This window comes from Rhinoderma darwinii, chromosome 1, assembly GCF_050947455.1.
Source record: "Rhinoderma darwinii isolate aRhiDar2 chromosome 1, aRhiDar2.hap1, whole genome shotgun sequence".
In the NCBI taxonomy this organism is placed as follows: Eukaryota; Metazoa; Chordata; class Amphibia; order Anura; family Rhinodermatidae; genus Rhinoderma; species Rhinoderma darwinii.
In genome coordinates, this window is record NC_134687.1 from 619,899,918 (window position 1) to 619,918,971 (window position 19,054).

Here is a 19,054-nt window from a genome sequence, read left to right on the forward strand (position 1 = left end):
AAGAAGTGCAGGACACTTCTTGGGACATTTTAAGGAGCCGTTTTCTCATAGACTCCAATGAAACAGTTCCAAAAACGGCCGTAAAAAACGCAGCAAAATACTCGAGTTGCTCAAAAAACGTCTGAAAATCAGGGGCTGTTTTCCCTTGAAAACAGCTCCGTATTTTGAGACGTTTTTTACTCTGCGTGTGAACATACCCTTACTGTGAGGCTGGTACTTGAGTCTCGAGACTGGCATTGTGGAGAGTGTTATAAGTGCTTGTCCACACACAACGGAATTGCTGCAGAAAATGTCTGCAGCAATTCCGTTGAGGCTGGGTTCACACGACCATGTTACGTCCGTAATGTACGGAACGTATTTCGGCCGGAAGACCCGGACCGAACACAGTGCAGGGAGCCGGGCTCCTAGCATCATAGTGATGTACGATGCTAGGAGTCCCTGCCTTGCTGCAGGACAACTGTCCCGTACTGTAATCATGATTACAGTACGGGACAGTAGTTCCACGCAGAGGCAGGAACTCCTAGCGTCGTACATCACTATGATGCTACGGGCCCGGCTCCCTGCACTGTGTTCGGTCCGGGTCTTCCGGCCGAAATACGTTCCGTACATTACGGACGTAACATGGTCGTGTTAACCCAGCCTGAAAGTTAAAGGCTTTCCGCTGCGGCAAAAACGCACCATTTCCTGCAGTTTTTGCGGCAGAAAATGGTGCATAAGTTGCTGCGTTTTTCCCAATGGTAGGAGATAGAGAAATCGCCTCAGAAAAACGCGGCAATTCTGGACACTTTCCGTAGCAAGAATTGATATGCTGCGGTTTGAAAAATACGCACTGCAGGTCAATTTCTGCTCGGAAATTTTACGTAGCATATGGATGAGATTTGTTAAATCTCATCCACTATGCTGCTACTGTATTATGCTGCATTTTTTACGGCTGAAATTCCGTCAGGAAAAAACGCAGCATTTCCGTTATGTGAGCCAGATAACATGGGTATTACTCTAAATATTGGAGAAGCCTTGGTCTGCTATATTCTTTCTATACTATTATGCTATAGACTACAATATTTTAATATGCTGCCCAGTGGCGTAGCAATAGGGGTCGCAGCGGTCGCAATTGCGACCAGGCCCCAAAGCCAGGGGGGGCCGTGGCCCCCCGCACGACATCAATAAAAAGCTACTATAGTAACGCGGGCCCCTGTTACTATAGTAACTGACAGTACTTACCTTCCCGGTTCCGGATCGCAGCGGAGGTCCTGATGTCACAGCGTTGTGCGCAGTGCATGATGTCACAATGCTATGCGCCGCGCACAACATCATGAAGAGTCAGGACAGAACTTCCACCACGGCTGAAGAGGAGGGTAAGATTAATATCTCTGTCTGCTGAAGCTGATTGGCCGACTCCCGGGAGTCGGACCCCGCCAATCAGCTGTTTTGAAGGGGCCGCAGCACTCGTACGAGAGCTGCTTCCCCTTCATTCCGGTCACTTGCTCACACTGAATCCGTGTCGGCGATTCACAGTATGAGCGAGTGAGGGAAATGAAGGGGAAGCAGCTGTCGTACGAGTGCTGTGGCCCCTTCAAAACAGCTGATTGGCCGGCTCCCGGGAGACGGACCCCGACACATCAGCTATTGACGGCCTATCCTGAGGATAGGCCATCAATGTTTAGGGACTGGACAACCCCTTTAATCCTACGATGTAGCAGGCTTAGAGGGCCCATGAGATAGGATCACAGATTGTGTGATGCTGTCTGCTGGGCCCTGTATCTAAGCCAATCACATGGTAGGCTTAGATACAGGGCCCATGTGTGATCCTGTCTGATGGGCCCTGTATATAAGCCTACCACACGGGAGGTTTAGATACAGGGACTCAGCACACAGTAATCTTATACTGTATAACATTACTGTCTGCTTGACCCTGTATCTAAGCCTACCTTGTGGTAGGCTTAGATACAGGGTCCCACAGACAGTATCACACATGGGCCCTGTATCTAAGCCTAACACATGTGTTACTAATCATTTTTTGTGTGTTTTCTTACAGGTTCGGTCGTTGGACTACGTCGGATTCCAGGACTACTTCGATGACGGCTTTTTTTATTATCAATAAAATGGTTAATGAGGGTTGTGTGGGTCTTTTTTTATTTCAATAAAATATTTTTTCTATGACTTTGTGTTTTGTTTTTTTTAAACTATATTACTACCGCCTTAGTAATGTCCGCCGGCTGATTGACAGCATCCATTGCTAAGGCGGGGTTTGGTGTTAGCCGGTGCAGAGGCTAACACTAACCCCATTACCCCAGTACCCACCGCCACCAGGGGTGCTGGGAAGAGCCGGGTAAGATGAAGTACCTGACCATCTGTAGTGATGATCGGCCACCGGCTGGTATTATCAGGTAGGGACAGGCCAGAAACAGTGGCCCTTCCCACCCTGGTGATGCTAGGCTGCTGCTGCTTTATTGTATCTGGCTGGTTATGAAAAATGGGGGTGGACCCCACATCATTTAAAAAAATAAAAATAAAAAATAATTGGAAAGAACGATGTGGGGTCCACCCCAATTTTCATAATCAGCCAGATACAATGCAGCAGCCGCCGCCGCCTAGCATTACCAGGGTGGGAACGGACACTATTTTTGGCCTTCCCCAGCCTAATAATGCCAGCCTGCGGCCGCCCCGGTGCCTGACCGTCACTGTAGGTGGTCGGGTACTGGTTCGTACCTGGCTCTTCCCAGTACCCCTGGTGGCGGGTGGTACCGGGGTAATATGGGGGTTAGTGTTAGCCTCTGCACCTGCTAACATTAAGCCCCGCCTTAGTAATGGAGGTTGTCAATAAGCCAACGGCCATTATAGAAAGTAAATGGGAGGGGACCTCCAGCTCACCTTAGGGCAGAAGAATTTCAGATGCCTATTGCGCACGGATCCTCGTGTCGGCACACGTTGATGAAATTGAAGCAGAAAAGTGGTGAGATCCAGCGCAAAAAATGGAAAGTTATTCAACGATATGTTAAAATGGAATCTGGTTCCAATTTTATTGGTAGATAAACATAAAACAGGGAGTCTTAATTTCCCAGCGGGTGAGGTGGATGTAGATGGAAGAAAAATGAGAGCGTAGCCTACGCGTTTCAGACGATAGCCTCGTCCTTAGTCACGGCCATTACTAAGGCGGTAATAATAAAGTTTAAAAAAATACAAGCACATAGAAAAAATATTTTATTGGAATAAAAAAACGCTGTCATTGAAGTAGTCCAACAACCAAACTTGTAAAAAAACACACAAACACACAAAAATAATTAGTAACACATAAAGCAAAATTATTATTCTTACCTTTCCTGGGTCCAGCGCTGGAGCCGCAATGTCAGCGAGCTGGGCCCTGTATCTAATCCTATCATGTGTGATACTGTCTGCTGAGCTACTGTATCTAATCCCATCATGTGTGATACTGTCTGCTGGGCCCTATCTCTAATCCTATCATGTGTAATACTGACTGCTGAGTCACTATATCTAATCCTATGATGTGTGATACTGTATGCTGAGCTGCGTATCTAATCCTATCATGTGTCATACTGTCTGCTGAGCCACTGTATCTAATCCTATCGTGTGATACTGTCTGCTGAGCTGTGTATCTAATCCCATCATGTGTGATACTGTCTGCTGAGCCAGTGTATCTAATCCTATCATGTGTGATACTGTATGCTGAGCTGTGTATCTAATCCTATCATGTTTGATACTGTCTGCTGAGCCAATGTATCTAAACATATCATGTGTGATACTGTCTGCTGGGCCACTGTATCTAATCCTATCATGTGTGATACTCTCTGCTGAGCCACTGTATCTAATCCTATCCATAGTTGATAGGGTCGTAGTGCTATAGATATGCTATGCTGTCTCCTATACACACACACTACACAAACATGTTTTGGGGTGGACACATATGTATTGGGGCTTTTTCCCCTGACATTTTAAGTCCTTAGTGACGCCCCCGGCTGCTAGTGCTGCATTTTTGGGTCACATAGGAGACCCAGCGATGCTACTAAAAGCTGCGGACCGTCGGCCATGAGAAGTTTGCGGGGGGAGGGCAATAAGAACTTTTGCATCGGGGCCCATGAGCCTTTAGCTACGCCCCTGATGCTGCCTATAACAAGCTGACCCCTAGTTTGTGTGTCTAAAACTGATTTTTTGAGACACACATCCCCTTTCTGTAGTTTCCATAAAGTAAGCGCAGCAGGGTGTTTGTGCTTTATGTCAGCTGCAATAATCCTAGATACAGACCCCACCCCAGAGACAAGGAATTGGCAAAAGAGCTGCATACAGTCTATCTGTGTGTGTGACTACTGAGATATAATATAAATGGCCTGTATTCCTAACATAAATGACACAGACACTCATTGTTAAGGCATGGAGGAAATCCTTGCCGGTAAGTATCTCTGGATGAGATTGTTGATCCTTGAAATAAACGTCACCTCGCGTGCCCCGTCACCGCAGCCGCAGCCGGCACGTCTTTGTTGATACGGGAGGTGACCGTTCTCTCATAAACCCTAAATGGAGCGGACAAGGTCCTTCCACACCGCCATAGGGGTGAGGTGTACCCCTACACCGATCTCCTGCCCCCACCTGCCAAAAGAAAAAGGACCCTCTCAATAGCATTCTGAAGCCCGGAAGTCCAAGAAAATGCCCAGACCAATGTCATTCAAATGCACTCCATCTGATAACATCAAACCTTTGTTGTCCCCTTTGTTGTTAGCGATGACGAATGACCACACCCCCTTTTGACCTAACATGTTGACATTGCGTCTCGCTCTCTCAATAGCCGAGTAATTGCGAGCGCCGTTCTACAAGACTCTGGGGACTATCTCCGACCAGACTATCATTAAATCGGGAAAGAACGTGGCAAAACGGTCAGAATCTGCCCTTATAACTGATATAAGCTCGGCCACCCTCACAGAACAGAGATCATTCCCCACAGCATGCACGACCAAAACTGCAGGCCCATGCGTAACTTTGCTCAGGGCAATAACTTCGGGGAGAACCTGGAGCCATATTAGACCCCGGAAACCTTTCCAGGAAACCTCTGCTTGTGGAAAGCCAAGATTGGTACCCCCCGGTCGATTTGAAGCATGCCGTGCAGCCCAATAAATATACGAGTGCCACAGTAGCCACACCAACGGCCTCTTGAAACCTAGAAAACAACAGAAAAAGAAAGATAATTATTATGTTAACTAATTAGGACGAACATAGCGTCGGAAAGCGTCCGACTTCTAGAGACACATTCTTTTAACATCAGAATCTGGCAGCCCTGCTGCTTCCGCTACGGTCGCAGCACCAATGCGAAACGAGTGAGTGCCAAATTCCAAAGGGTTAACGCCTAATAAGCCCAAACATTTCTTGAACACGTTAGAAAATTGGAATTTTGTAAGGGGGGAACCGTCATGGTGGAGCAGGAAACTAGGGCCCTGGGAGCGAGCTGAAGCATAACTAGAAATAACCGCCACCGGGCATAATGACGCAGGGAGCCTAAAGATAGATAACCAAGTGCCCCTGCCATATATATCCGTTTTGGAGCGACTGACGCGAACTTTAATAAAATCTTTGAGGATGACTACATCCTCGCTCAGAAGGCCCGATATACGCAGCCGTGAAGGGGAAACCAACTCACATATACGCAAAGCGCAAAAGAATGTTAAGATGAATGCACATTGGAATCACAACATCTCGAAAGGCGACTGGCAAACCTCCGCTACTATAACATCCAGACACTGCAAAAGCAAAAAGGAAACTTGCCTACGCATATCTGAGGATGGCCTTTCCTTTTTCCAACCCCAAAGGATCAAGGAGAAAACCGGGCTCTTCGTGGCATATGACAAACCAAGTAGCTTAAAGGCAAACACCACGCCTGACAAAAGTTTTTGCGCAATTCACGTGGACACGCCTTTGTCTCGCAGCCAAGATAAATAAGCAACCATAATGCTATGGCAATTTTGAGGGGAAAGAGGTAAATCTCTGTCCGCACAAGACAGCCATTTGCACCATGCCTTACCGTGACCGCTCCATGTAGCAGAAGCTACCGAGGACTGTACTAACGTAATCAGATGTTCACCGGCAGATCCAAAAGGAAAGAGGGGCATGGGTAACCCTCCAAGTCCGCTAGAGGGTGCAGGACCCTGAAAGGATGCCACTGAAAACGAGACTGAACATCAGCAACATCGTTACATACACCAGGCACGTGCCGCGCCTTGACAACCAAATTAAAGGATAAACATATGAATACAAGATGTCTCAACAAAGCCAGTACCGGAGGAGAACTCGATGTTAGCTTATTTATTGCTATAACAGTACTCTCATTGTCTGACCAGAACAATATCCTTTTATTACACATACCTTTACCCCATATTTCTAAAGAAACAAGAATCGGGAATAGTTTGAGTAACGTCAGGTTTTTAGTAAGACCCTTTGCAACCTAATCCTGAGGCCAAGGGTGCGCCGACCATTTTGAACGAAAAATGGCCCGTAACCCAGAGACCCAGCAGCATCCGTGTGTAATTCCAAATCTGAGTTCCATCTCTCCTGTTCGGGGAAACATGAGAGGCCATCGTACTTTGACAGAAAAGTATGCCACAAAAGTATCCTCAAATCATCCTTCAGGGCTACGGATAGGCGTATAAAATGGTGAGGTTATTTAATCCCTGCCATCGCTAGAGATAGCCGACGCGCAAAAACCCTGCCCATCGGGAATATGTGGCACACAAATGCCAATTGGCCCAGGAGAGATTGTAAATCCTTCAATGTAACCTTTTTAACCCTGAGGCACAGGCCTATGCAATCCAGCAGACGGAACAATTTATCCGCTGGTAAGCTAAGGAGCATTCTCTCTGTATCAATCATGATACCGAGGAAAGCCAAACGAGTGGTGGGGCCATCAGTTTTTCCTTCAGCTAACGGGACGGCAAAAAGAGCCATAAAATAAAGTTTCTAGTTTCAACGCCGGATCGGCGTCTTCGTCAGGCAGGTAAAAAAGAAATACATATGCCATGGATGTATGTATATATAGACGTGTTGGTGATTTGTGATCATGCTAATTGCACTAATTGGGATGGAACTTCAAAGAAAAACCGCCAAAACACAAAGGCGGGTCAGAGTTCAAAGGTGCAAGGTAGAGACATGCGTTATATAAACAGTGTAAAAAACAATTAGATAGTCACATAGATATACAAATTCTTGGATAGGATGCTTCCTGTACCTCTTCAAGACACAGCCTGTTTTGGCCTTGAGGACACAGCCAATTTTTTCAAATCTGACATGTTTCACTTTATGTGGTAATAACATCGGAATGCTTTTACCTATCCAAGCGATTCTGAGACTGTTTTCTCGTGACACATTGGACTTTATGTTACTGGCAAAATTTGCTCGATACATTAAGTATTTAATTGTGAAAAACACCAAAATTTAGCGAAAAATTGCAAAAATTTGCATTTTTCTAAATTTAAATGTATCTGCTTGTAAGACAGATAGTAAGTAATACCACACAAAATTGTTGCTAATTAACATCACCCATATGTCTACTTTAGATTGGCATCGTTTTTTGAACATCCTTTTATTTTTCTATGACATCACAAGGCTTAGAACTTTAGCAGCAATTTCTAACATTTTCAAGAAAATTTCAAAAGGCTATTTTTACAGGGACCAGTTCAGTTGTGAAGTGGATTTTAGGGCCTTATATATTAGAAACCTCCAAAAAGTCACCCCATTTTAAAAACTTCACCCCTCAAAGTATTCAAAACAGCATTTAGAAAGTTTCTTAACCCTTTAGATGTTTCACAGGAATTAAGGCAAAGTAGATGTGAAATGTTCAAATTTCTTTTTTTTTTTGCAGAAATTCATTTTTTATCTATTTTTTTTGTAACACAGAAAGTTTTACCAGAGAAACGCAACTCAATATCTATTGCCCAGATTCTGCAGTTTTCAGAAATACTACACATGTGGCCCTAGTGCACTTATTGACTGAAGCACTGGCCTCAGAAGCAAAGGAACACCTAGAGGATTTTGGGGCCTCCTTTTTATTAGAAAATATTTTAGGCTCCATGTCGGGTTTGAAAGGCTCTTGCAGCACCAAAACAGTGGAAATCCCCCAAAAGTGACCCCATTTTGGAAACTATATACCTTGAGGAAATTATCTAGGGGTATAGTGAGCATTTTGACCCCGCAGGTTTTTTGCAGAAATTATTGGAAGTAGGCCGTGAAAATTAAAATCTACATTCTTTCAAAGAAATGTAGGTTTAGCTAATTTTTTCTAATTTCCACAGGGACTAAAAGGAGAAAATGCACCACTACTTTTGTAAAGCAATTTCTGCCGAGTAAAACAATACCCCGCATGTGGTCATAAACGGCTGTTTGGACACACGGCGGAGCTTAGAAGGGAAAGAGCGCCATTTGTCTTTTGGAGCTCAAATTTAGCAGGAATGGTTTGCAGAGACCACGTCGCATTTGCAAAGCCCCTGAGGGGACAAAACAGTGAAAACACCAAAAAAGTGACTCCATTTAGGAAACTACACCCCTTGAAGAATCCATCTAGGGGTGTAGTGAGCATTTTGAACCCACAGGGGTTTCATAGATTTTATTAGAATTGGGCAGTGAAGATAAAAAAAATCCTTTTTTTCCAATAAGACGTAGCTTTAGCTCAACATTTTTCATTTTCTCAACAAATAAAGGAATAAAAGAACCCCAACATTTGTAAAGCAACTTCTCTGGAGTACGGCAATACCCCATTTGTGGTCATAAACTGCTGTTTGGGCATACGGCAAGAGGAAAAAAACGCCTTAACGAGTGTTTTGACGAGTTTTTGTCAAACCACTGTGCAAAAACCATCTGGAGCAGTTTTTGCAGGAGGAATTTTCCTCCTGCAAAAAACTCAGTGTGAACATAGCCTTAGGGAGAAACGAAAAATCAGTTAAGTATAGATGAAAGTAAAGCTGTGTTCACTGATGCAGAGAAAGAACCATGACACTCCAAAAGGAAGTTTATAGTGAAAACATCAATAAGATTTTTCAGAATAAGATACCGAAACGAAATTATAACATCCCTACTAGGGAGAAATGAAAAATCAGTTAAAGAGGCTCTGTCACCAGATTATAGGTGCCCTATCTCCTACATAATGTGATCGGCGCTGTAATGTAGATAACAACAGTGGTTTTTATTTTAAAAAACGATCATTTTTGAGCAAGTTATGACCTGTTTTGGATTTATGCTAATGAGTTTCTCAATAAACAACTGGGCGTGTTTTTACTTTTTACCAACTGGGTGTTGTACAGAGGAGTGTATGACGCTGACCAATCAATGACCAATCAGCTTCATACACTTCTCATTGTTCCAGCCCAGCTTCTTTCACTGCACAATCATGCTGTAACAATGGGCTGGAACAATGAGAAGTGTATGTACAACGCCCAGTTGGTAAAAAGTAAAAACACGCCCAGTTGTCTATTGAGAAACTCATTAGCATAAATCTAAAATTGCTCATAACTTGCTCAAAAATGATCTTTTTTAAAAATAAAAACCACTGTTGTTACCTACATTACAGCGCCAATCACATTATGTAGGAGATAGAGCACTTATAATCTGGTGACAGAGCCTCTTTAAGTATAGATATAAGTCAAGTTGTGTTCCCCAATGCAGAGAAGAATCATGACACTCCAAAAAGAAAGGTGATAGTGAAAACATCAATAGGATTTTTCACAAGAAGATACCGAAACAAAATCATAATACCCCCGCTAGGGAGAAACAAAAAAGAGTTAAGTATAGATACAGGAAGCACCCTATCCAAGAATTTGTATATCTATGTGACTATCTAATTGTTTTTTACACTGTTTATATAACGCATGTCTCTACCTTGCACCTTTGAACTCTGACCCGCCTTTGTGTTTTGGCGGTTTTTCTTTGAAGTTCCATCCCAATTAGTGCAATTAGCATGATCACAAATCACCAACACGTCTATATATACATACATCCATGGCATATGTATTTCCTTTTTACCTGCCTGACGAAGACGCCGTTCCGGCGTTGAAACGCGTTGCAGTCCATCCATTATTTTATCCTTTTAATGTCCATTAGTTTTACCTACGCAATGTCAAATAAATACATTTTTATCTGAAAAAATGGGTCTGTAGTGAACGAAAAACCAGTTACACAGAAGCGCCCGATAGAAGGAGCTATTTTTCTCTATATCCAAAAAAACAAGTACAAAGACCACGTCGAGGAAACTCCAGGATTGGAGGCATCCACCGTGGGTCCGCTCCCGAGGCTTGCACAGTGTACAGGAAAGTTTACCAGACAAACAATTAAGTCAAGTTGTGCTGATGATCCTGCACAACCACACCAGGTGAGTCGATTACAACTTCACCGTAAAAATAGATTTCAAGAGCCAATACAATATCACCCCAGAGGAGCGCCATTTCTCTCTCTTTTTTATACCCTTTTCCAAGATACTATTCTAACTTATACTGACATAACGATGAATTACTGGGACCAATGAACAAAAAATCGTCGAGGTAATGTAAGAGGGCCGTATTTCCCGACTCGGATCTCACCACCCACTCGAGAAAGGTGCTAAACATCTCGAAGTAACGACACGATATCGAGCAACCCATGGGTAAACAATGATCAACATAATAAAGACCATACAATTGACAACCCCGCAGATGAAAACAGACAGGATGGACAGGAAGAAGTCGGAAGGCAGATTCTATATCGGATTTAGCCAACAACGCACCAGGGCCTGCTTTAGATATCACCTGCATGGCCCAGTCAAAAGACATGTAAGACACAACCGACTCTTCCCTAGGTTTGTCATCATTGACTGAATCACCCTCCGGGAAAGACAAATTGTGGACGAGTCTATATTTGCCAGGCTCTTTCTTGGGAACCACGCCCAAAGGAGATATCCGAAGATTCTCCAAAGGGGGAGTGGTAAATGGGCCAGCTACCCGGCCCAGACTAACCTCTTTATCCTGTTTTTCTTGTACAAAATTGGGGAAATCCCGCACCGATTTTAAATTAGCCGCAAAAACAATGGCTGACTGGGTAACATGTGGGATCTAAAAACCGACAGTAAAACCTTCAATTAGCATTATGGCCTCCTCCTTCCTGTGGTACCTGTCCAACCACAGGCGCATCTTTTTCACGCTCACCGGTGTCCTCCTGTTTACCTGAAGCCACGAGCCTGGCGGGCATCTTACTTTTTTTGATACAACACAAAGCTGTGTGAGAACCGCCACAGAACTAACATTCGAGCTTAAACTTACAATAGGCAAAGAACCTGCAATGGCCCTCGTTAAAGAGTCAGCACGCTTCGGGACGTCTCCCCGCCGCCGCAGATTGTGAATGTCCTGCAGCGGCGGATGACTGAAAGGGAGTAGACGGCTTCTGGGACAACATAAGTTGTATCCAAACATTGGTGGCTTTAGAAGATCAACCGACATCCGGCCGCAGTGCCAGACGGCGTCTAAACTTTTCATCATATCTCCACCATGCTGTGCCTCCATGTCATTTATAAGCAGAATAAATTGTATCCAAATAAGTAAACAGTTCAAAAGCTTTTTCTGGTTGTTTTTTTGCTAATAACACTACCCATAATAGCGAAAGCTTGCACCCAGTTCCCAAAAGTTTTTGCCACCTTCGGCTTCTCATCCTCAGTTTTTTCAAACCTCCTTTCCTTATCAACCGTAAACTGCTTAGGAGACAATAATAACCAAACATCAACAAATTCTGATTTTTCAATTTTCTCTCTTGTTTCTGACGATAAATGCGTCCCCAAAGGGGCTGCGCCACAAAAATACGAATCACGAAACAGAAAAACCCGGATTAACCAGGCCCGTCTCAGGCTGTGCAATGGCCGCCCCTGGAGGAAGCACTGAGGGGCTAGGACCCTCCAATTTCGCTAACATACATTTTATAACATCCAACATATCACCCCCGCCACTGGTGGCGGTCTTATTCCCAGCAGGAACACAGGATAACTAACCGGTCAGATGTGTGGAGGGTAGTGCATCAGGAATCGGCATGGTAGGCTGCAGAGGAACTGCGGAAACTGCAGCAACAGTTGCAGATGGTTGACTCTCCTGCCCCCTGGTTGTTGGGCCGCCTACTCAGCCCATGTCTCCGGCTCCCATGCGAACACCTCGTGTAACGGCTGCCCCTACAGCTCACCGATGATGAGGAAGAGTGGTGACCAGACCAGCCCCTGCGGGAACGCCGTCTGCTATGTCTGCTCCTGGAACGGCGTCTATAAGCGCTCCTACATTCCACACTACGAGAACGCCTATGAGAGCAACTACGCCTTCTGCGCCTACCAGTATGCATGTGAGCTGACCCAGCTTCTGACAGGGTAGGACTACGCCCATAACGGGACCCGTCTCTCTGGGATGTACGACTAGTAACAGGATGCCGTCCAGCAATGGGGACCTGAGCGCACGAGTAGGAGTGCTGGGCACGCAGTCCATAAAGTCATCAGAGCTGTTAATAGCAGGAGAGCCTAGCTCAGCATGGGAGTCACCATCATCAATATCCCTCTGCTGCTCAGCCAATTGCCTGTTATCAACACTACTATGCTGAGCTGGTGCAGGGACAATACACTGTGCTTGTGGTGGGGGAGGGGGAGGAGGAGGGTTCTTGCGTCGTCCAAACCACCTAGCCATTCTACCTGGCGGCTTAGTTAACGGCTGTGTACTGGGGGCATCCACCACCACGCCACTATCCTCCCCTGCTGTGTAGCAGCAGGGAGCACTGAACGGGGGACACTACAGGGTGCCACGCGCCGCTCTGCATTAGCACTCAAGCGGTCACGTGGGCCAGCAGCTCTAACTGCCGTTGCCGGAGCAGAAATATGCGCCGGCCGGGGAGTTATATTTGGTGCTCTGCCTCTCCGACGAGGCAGAGCAGGAGAAGGGCTCAAATGGGAGGGGGGACGGCAGCGCCGCATTGGCCGCGCCTGGCTGTTAAATTCCCACCCGGATGCCTCGGAAGACGGACCAGCGGGAGCAACGAGCAAAGGAGTAAGCCAGCTGGTGCCTTCCCTGTCTAATTTCTCCTACAGGAGAGCTAATAAAGCTGCATCTGCCATTGTACACTACCAGTAAATGTAGAAGTATAACCAGTGCCGCACCTGTCATGAGGCCAGGTGAGCCGACGGCCTCAGACGGCACCACCTACCCAAACGGGGGGGGGGGCAGCATTTTCAGGCCGGGATGGACTGGACCGGGGGGAGGGGCCATGCAGACGCACATAGCAGACGTGCCGAACGTCTGTAACACTCCTCCTCCTCTCTGACGCTGTACACAGCACATGCAGCCAGAGAGGAGCAAGTCTGCAGGAGGAGCGGCGAGCAGCACGAGGTAAGTTCCTGCCTTGCTGGGACCGGGACCCATGACGTGAGTATACTGCAAGGGGGGGGTCTCGGCATTTTACCGACAGCAGAGGGCTCTATGGGGCTGGAATAATCCACCCCATAGAGCCCTCACATGACTTTGGGGGAGATGCTGCCCCCCCCTTTAGAGCAGTCAGTCAGATGCTCAGACCCCCCTAACCTTTCAGTATAGTAACTAGTCAGGGCTCTATGGTGGGGGGATAATTCCCCCCTATAGAGCCCCCTGCTGTCAGTAAAACGCCCAGACACCCCCCCCCTTGCGGTATACTCCTGGCTTTGTAGCTTTCCTGTGCTTAATTAGCGTGGAAAAGCTACAAGCGTGGCTGTGACTGGTGAGTCTCACAGTCACTCTCAGTGCACACTGCATGCGGCAGCCAGTCTGACTGTGAGTCTCTGACCAGTCACCACCCACACGCAGCAGAGAGACAGTATAGACTGATAGTGCCTGTCGTTGAATAAACCCTCAACTACTACAGTTTCACAGGCATTGACTATCACAGCTTTTATAACAGTAACAGTATGGGGGTATTATTCAGTAACAGTATGGGGTATTATTCAGTAACAGTATGGGGGTACTATTCAGTAACAGTATGGGGGTATTATTCAGTAACAGTATGGGGGTATTCAGTAACAGTATGGGGGTATTATTCAGTAACAGTATGGAGGTATTATTCAGTAACAATATGGGGGTATTATTCAGTAACCATATGGAGGTATTATTTAGTAACAGTATGGGGGTATTATTCAGTAACCGTATGGAGGTATTATTCAGTAACAGTATGGGGGTATTATTCAGTAACAGTATGGGGGTATTATTCAGTAACAGTATGGGGGTATTATTTAGTAACAGTATGGGGTATTATTCAGTAGCAGTATGGAGGTATTATTCAGTAACAGTATGGGGGTATTATTCAGTAACAGTATGGAGGTATTATTCAGTAACAGTATGGAGGTATTATTCAGTCACTATGTGGTTATGGTGTGGAAGTATTATTCAGTAACAGTATGGGGGTATTATTCAGTCACTATGTGGTTATGGTGTGGTGGTATTATTCAGTAACAGTATGGAGGTATTATTCAGTAACAGTATGGGGGTATTATTCAGTAACAGTATGGAGGTATTATTCAGTAACAATATGGGGGTATTATTCAGTAACCGTATGGAGGTATTATTCAGCAACAGTATGGGGATATTATTCAGTAACAGTATAAATGTATTATTCAGTAACAGTATGGAGGTATTATTCAGTAACTGTATGGGGATATTATTCAGTAACAGTATGGGGGTATTATTCAGTAACCGTATGGAGGTATTATTCAGTAACAGAATGGGGGTATTATTCAGTAACAGTATAAATGTATTATTCAGTAACAGTATGGAGGTATTATTCAGTAACAGTATGGAGGTATTATTCAGTAACAGAATGGGGGTATTATTCAGTAACAGTATAAATGTATTATTCAGTAATAGTATAAATGTATTATTCAGTAACAGTATGGGGGTATTATTCAGTAACAGTATGGGGGTATTATTCAGTAACAGTATGGGGGTATTATTCAGTAACAGTATGGGGGTATTATTCAGTAACTGTATGGGGATATTATTCAGTAACAGTATGAGGGTATTGTTCAGTAACAGTATGGGGGTATTATTCAGTAACAGTATGGGGGTATTATTCAGTAACAGTATAAATGTATTATTCAGTAACAATATGGGGGTATTATTCAGTAACAGTATGGGGATATTATTCAGTAACAGTATGGGGGTATTATTCAGTAACAGTATGGGGGTATTATTCAGTAACAGTATGGGGGTATTATTCAGTAACAGTATAAATGTAGTATTCAGTAACAGTATGGGGCTATTATTCAGTAACAGTATGGGGGTATTATTCAGTAACAGTATGGGGGTATTATTCAGTAACAGTATGGAGGTATTATTCAGTAACAGTATGGGGGTATTATTCAGTAACAGTATGGGGGTATTATTCAGTAACAGTATGGGGGTATTATTCAGTAACAGTATGGGGTATTATTCAGTAACAGTATGGGGGTATTATTCAGTAACAGTATGGGGGTATTATTCAGTCACTATGTGGTTATGGTGTGGTGGTATTATTCAGTAACCGTATGGAGGTATTATTCAGCAACAGTATGGGGGTATTATTCAGTAACAGTATAAATGTATTATTCAGTAACAGTATGGAGGTATTATTCAGTAACTGTATGGGGATATTATTCAGTAACAGTATGGGGGTATTATTCAGTAACCGTATGGAGGTATTATTCAGTAACAGAATGGGGGTATTATTCAGTAACAGTATAAATGTATTATTCAGTAACAGTATGGAGGTATTATTCAATAACAGTATGGAGGTATTATTCAGTAACAGAATGGGGGTATTATTCAGTAACAGTATAAATGTATTATTCAGTAATAGTATAAAGGTATTATTCAGTAACAGTATGGGGGTATTATTCAGTAACAGTATGGGGGTATTATTCAGTAACAGTATGGGGGTATTATTCAGTAACAGTATGGGGGTATTATTCAGTAACTGTATGGGGATATTATTCAGTAACAGTATGAGGGTATTGTTCAGTAACAGTATGGGGGTATTATTCAGTAACAGTATGGGGGCATTATTCAGTAACAGTATAAATGTATTATTCAGTAACAATATGGGGGTATTATTCAGTAACAGTATGGGGATATTATTCAGTAACAGTATGGGGGTATTATTCAGTAACAGTATGGGGGTATTATTCAGTAACAGTATGGGGGTATTATTCAGTAACAGTATAAATGTAGTATTCAGTAACAGTATGGGGCTATTATTCAGTAACAGTATGGGGGTATTATTCAGTAACAGTATGGGGGTATTATTCAGTAACAGTATGGAGGTATTATTCAGTAACAGTATGGGGGTATTATTCAGTAACAGTATGGGGGTATTATTCAGTAACAGTATGGGGGTATTATTCAGTAACAGTATGGGGGTATTATTCAGTAACAGTATCGGGGTATTATTCAGTAACAGTATGGGGGTATTATTCAGTAACAGTATGGGGGGTATTATTCAGTAACAGTATGGGGTATTATTCAGTAACAGTATGGGGGTATTATTCAGTAACAGTATGGGGGTATTATTCAGTAACAGTATGGAGGTATTATTCAGTAACAGTATGGGGATTTTATTCAGTAACAGTATGGGATATTATTCAGTAACAGTATGGGATATTATTCAGTAACAGTATGGGGGGTATTATTCAGTCATTATGTGGTTATGATGTGGAGGTATTATTTTGTAACAGTATGGGGGTATTATTCAGTAACAGTATAGAGGTATTATTCTGTAACAGTATGGGGGTATTATTCAGTAACAGTATGGGGGTATTATTCAGTAACAGTATGGGGGTATTATTCAGTAACAGTATGGGGGTATTATTCAGTAACAGTATCGGGGTATTATTCAGTCATTATGTGGTTATGATGTGGAGGTATTATTCAGTAACAGTATGGTGGTATTATTCAGTAACAGTATGGAGGTATTATTCAGTAACAGAATGGGGGTATTATTCAGTAACAGTATGGGGGTATTATTCAGTAACAGTATGGGGGTATTATTCAGTAACAGTATGGGGTATTATTCAGTAACAGTATGGGGGTATTATTCAGTAACAGTATGGGGGTATTATTCAGTAACAGTATGGGGGGTATTATTCAGTAACAGTATGGGGTATTATTCAGTAACAGTATGGGGGTATTATTCAGTAACAGTATGGGGGTATTATTCAGTAACAGTATGGAGGTATTATTCAGTAACAGTATGGGGATTTTATTCAGTAACAGTATGGGATATTATTCAGTAACAGTATGGGATATTATTCAGTAACAGTATGGGGGGTATTATTCAGTCATTATGTGGTTATGATGTGGAGGTATTATTCAGTAACAGTATGGTGGTATTATTCAGTAACAGTATGGAGGTATTATTCAGTAACAGTATGGGGGTATTATTCAGTAACAGTATGGGGGTATTATTCAGTAACAGTATGGGGGTATTATTCAGTAACAGTATGGGGGTATTATTCAGTAACAGTATGGGGGTATTATTCAGTAACAGTATGGGGGGTATTATTCAGTAACAGTATGGGGTATTATTCAGTAACAGTATGGGGGTATTATTCAGTAACAGTATGGGGGTATTATTCAGTAACAGTATGGAGGTATTATTCAGTAACAGTATGTGGATTTTATTCAGTAACAGTATGGGATATTATTCAGTAACAGTATGGGATATTATTCAGTAACAGTATGGGGGGTATTATTCAGTCATTATGTGGTTATGATGTGGAGGTATTATTTTGTAACAGTATGGGGGTATTATTCAGTAACAGTATGGAGGTATTATTCTGTAACAGTATGGGGGTATTATTCAGTAACAGTATGGGGGTATTATTCAGTAACAGTATGGGGGTATTATTCAGTAACAGTATGGGGGTATTATTCAGTAACAGTATGGGGGTATTATTCAGTAACAGTATCGGGGTATTATTCAGTCATTATGTGGTTATGATGTGGAGGTATTATTCAGTAACAGTATGGTGGTATTATTCAGTAACAGTATGGAGGTATTATTCAGTAACAGTATGGGGGTATTATTCTGTAACAGTATGGGGGTATTATTCAGTAACAGTACGGGGGTATTATTCAGTAACAGTATGGTGGTATTATTCAGTAACAGTATGGGGGTATTATTCAGTAACAGTATGGGGGTATTATTCTGTAACAGTATGGGGTATTATTCTGTAACAGTATGGGGGTATTATTCAGTAACAGTACGGGGGTATTATTAGTAATGTTGGTGTTACAATCTATGTAAATTACTGTGGTGTGGGCTGTGGGGAAGTGTGAGTGTGGCAGCAGATGATCAGGCTAAGAGACAGTCTGCAGAGTGGCATGTGATGTACTTTGACATGTAGGTGATACTTATGTGTGGGATGTGGGGCCATAACTTGTGTACAGCCCAGGGCCTAAGATCATATTAACCCTTTCACGACCAATGACGAAAATGAACGTCCTGGTCGGCTGCTAGTTCCCGCACCAGGACGTTCATTTTAGTCCGCATTTCAAACTGTCACTCTGTGTAAACACAGAGTGACAGACGCGCGCTGACAGCTGTCCTAGACAGCTGAGACATCAGTCTCGCCGGACAGCGGACCATCGCTGCTGCTTTCAGAAGTTAACTCCTTAAGTGCGGCGACGGATAATGACCTCCGGGTTGCCATGCACGGAAGCCTCGGAGGAGCAGCCTCCGGCCGTTCCTCCTCTGCTTCCTGTCAGTGTGACAGTCACGTCACAATGACAGTTAGAGTACATCACACTACGTGTGTAGTGTAATGTACTCTTGCAGCGATCAAAGCTGCAAGTCTAAGTGTCCCCTAGTGGGACAAGTAAAAAAAGTAAAAAAAAGTAATAAAAATGTTTTAAAAAAAGTGTAAAAATAAAAGTTATAAGTTCTATAAACACTAAATGCTTTTTTTTCCTATAATAAGACTTTTATTATAGAAAAAAAATGAACACGTTAAAAAAGTACACATATGTGGTATCACCGCGTTCGTAACGACCCCAACTATAAAACTGTAATGTTA

The 19,054-nt window shown here is 43.4% G+C and overlaps 1 protein-coding gene across 1 annotated transcript in view; it reads left to right on the forward strand.

Annotated features, from left to right (window-relative positions):
- Positions 1-12,188: 12,188 nt before the first annotated feature.
- IL7R (interleukin 7 receptor) overlaps positions 12,189-19,054 on the forward strand; it is a 96,846-nt gene continuing 89,980 nt past the window's right edge. The window contains exon 1 of the mRNA XM_075847594.1: positions 12,189-12,336. Within this exon, the coding sequence (XP_075703709.1) occupies positions 12,189-12,336 (148 nt within the window). The remainder of the gene's footprint in view (positions 12,337-19,054) is intronic.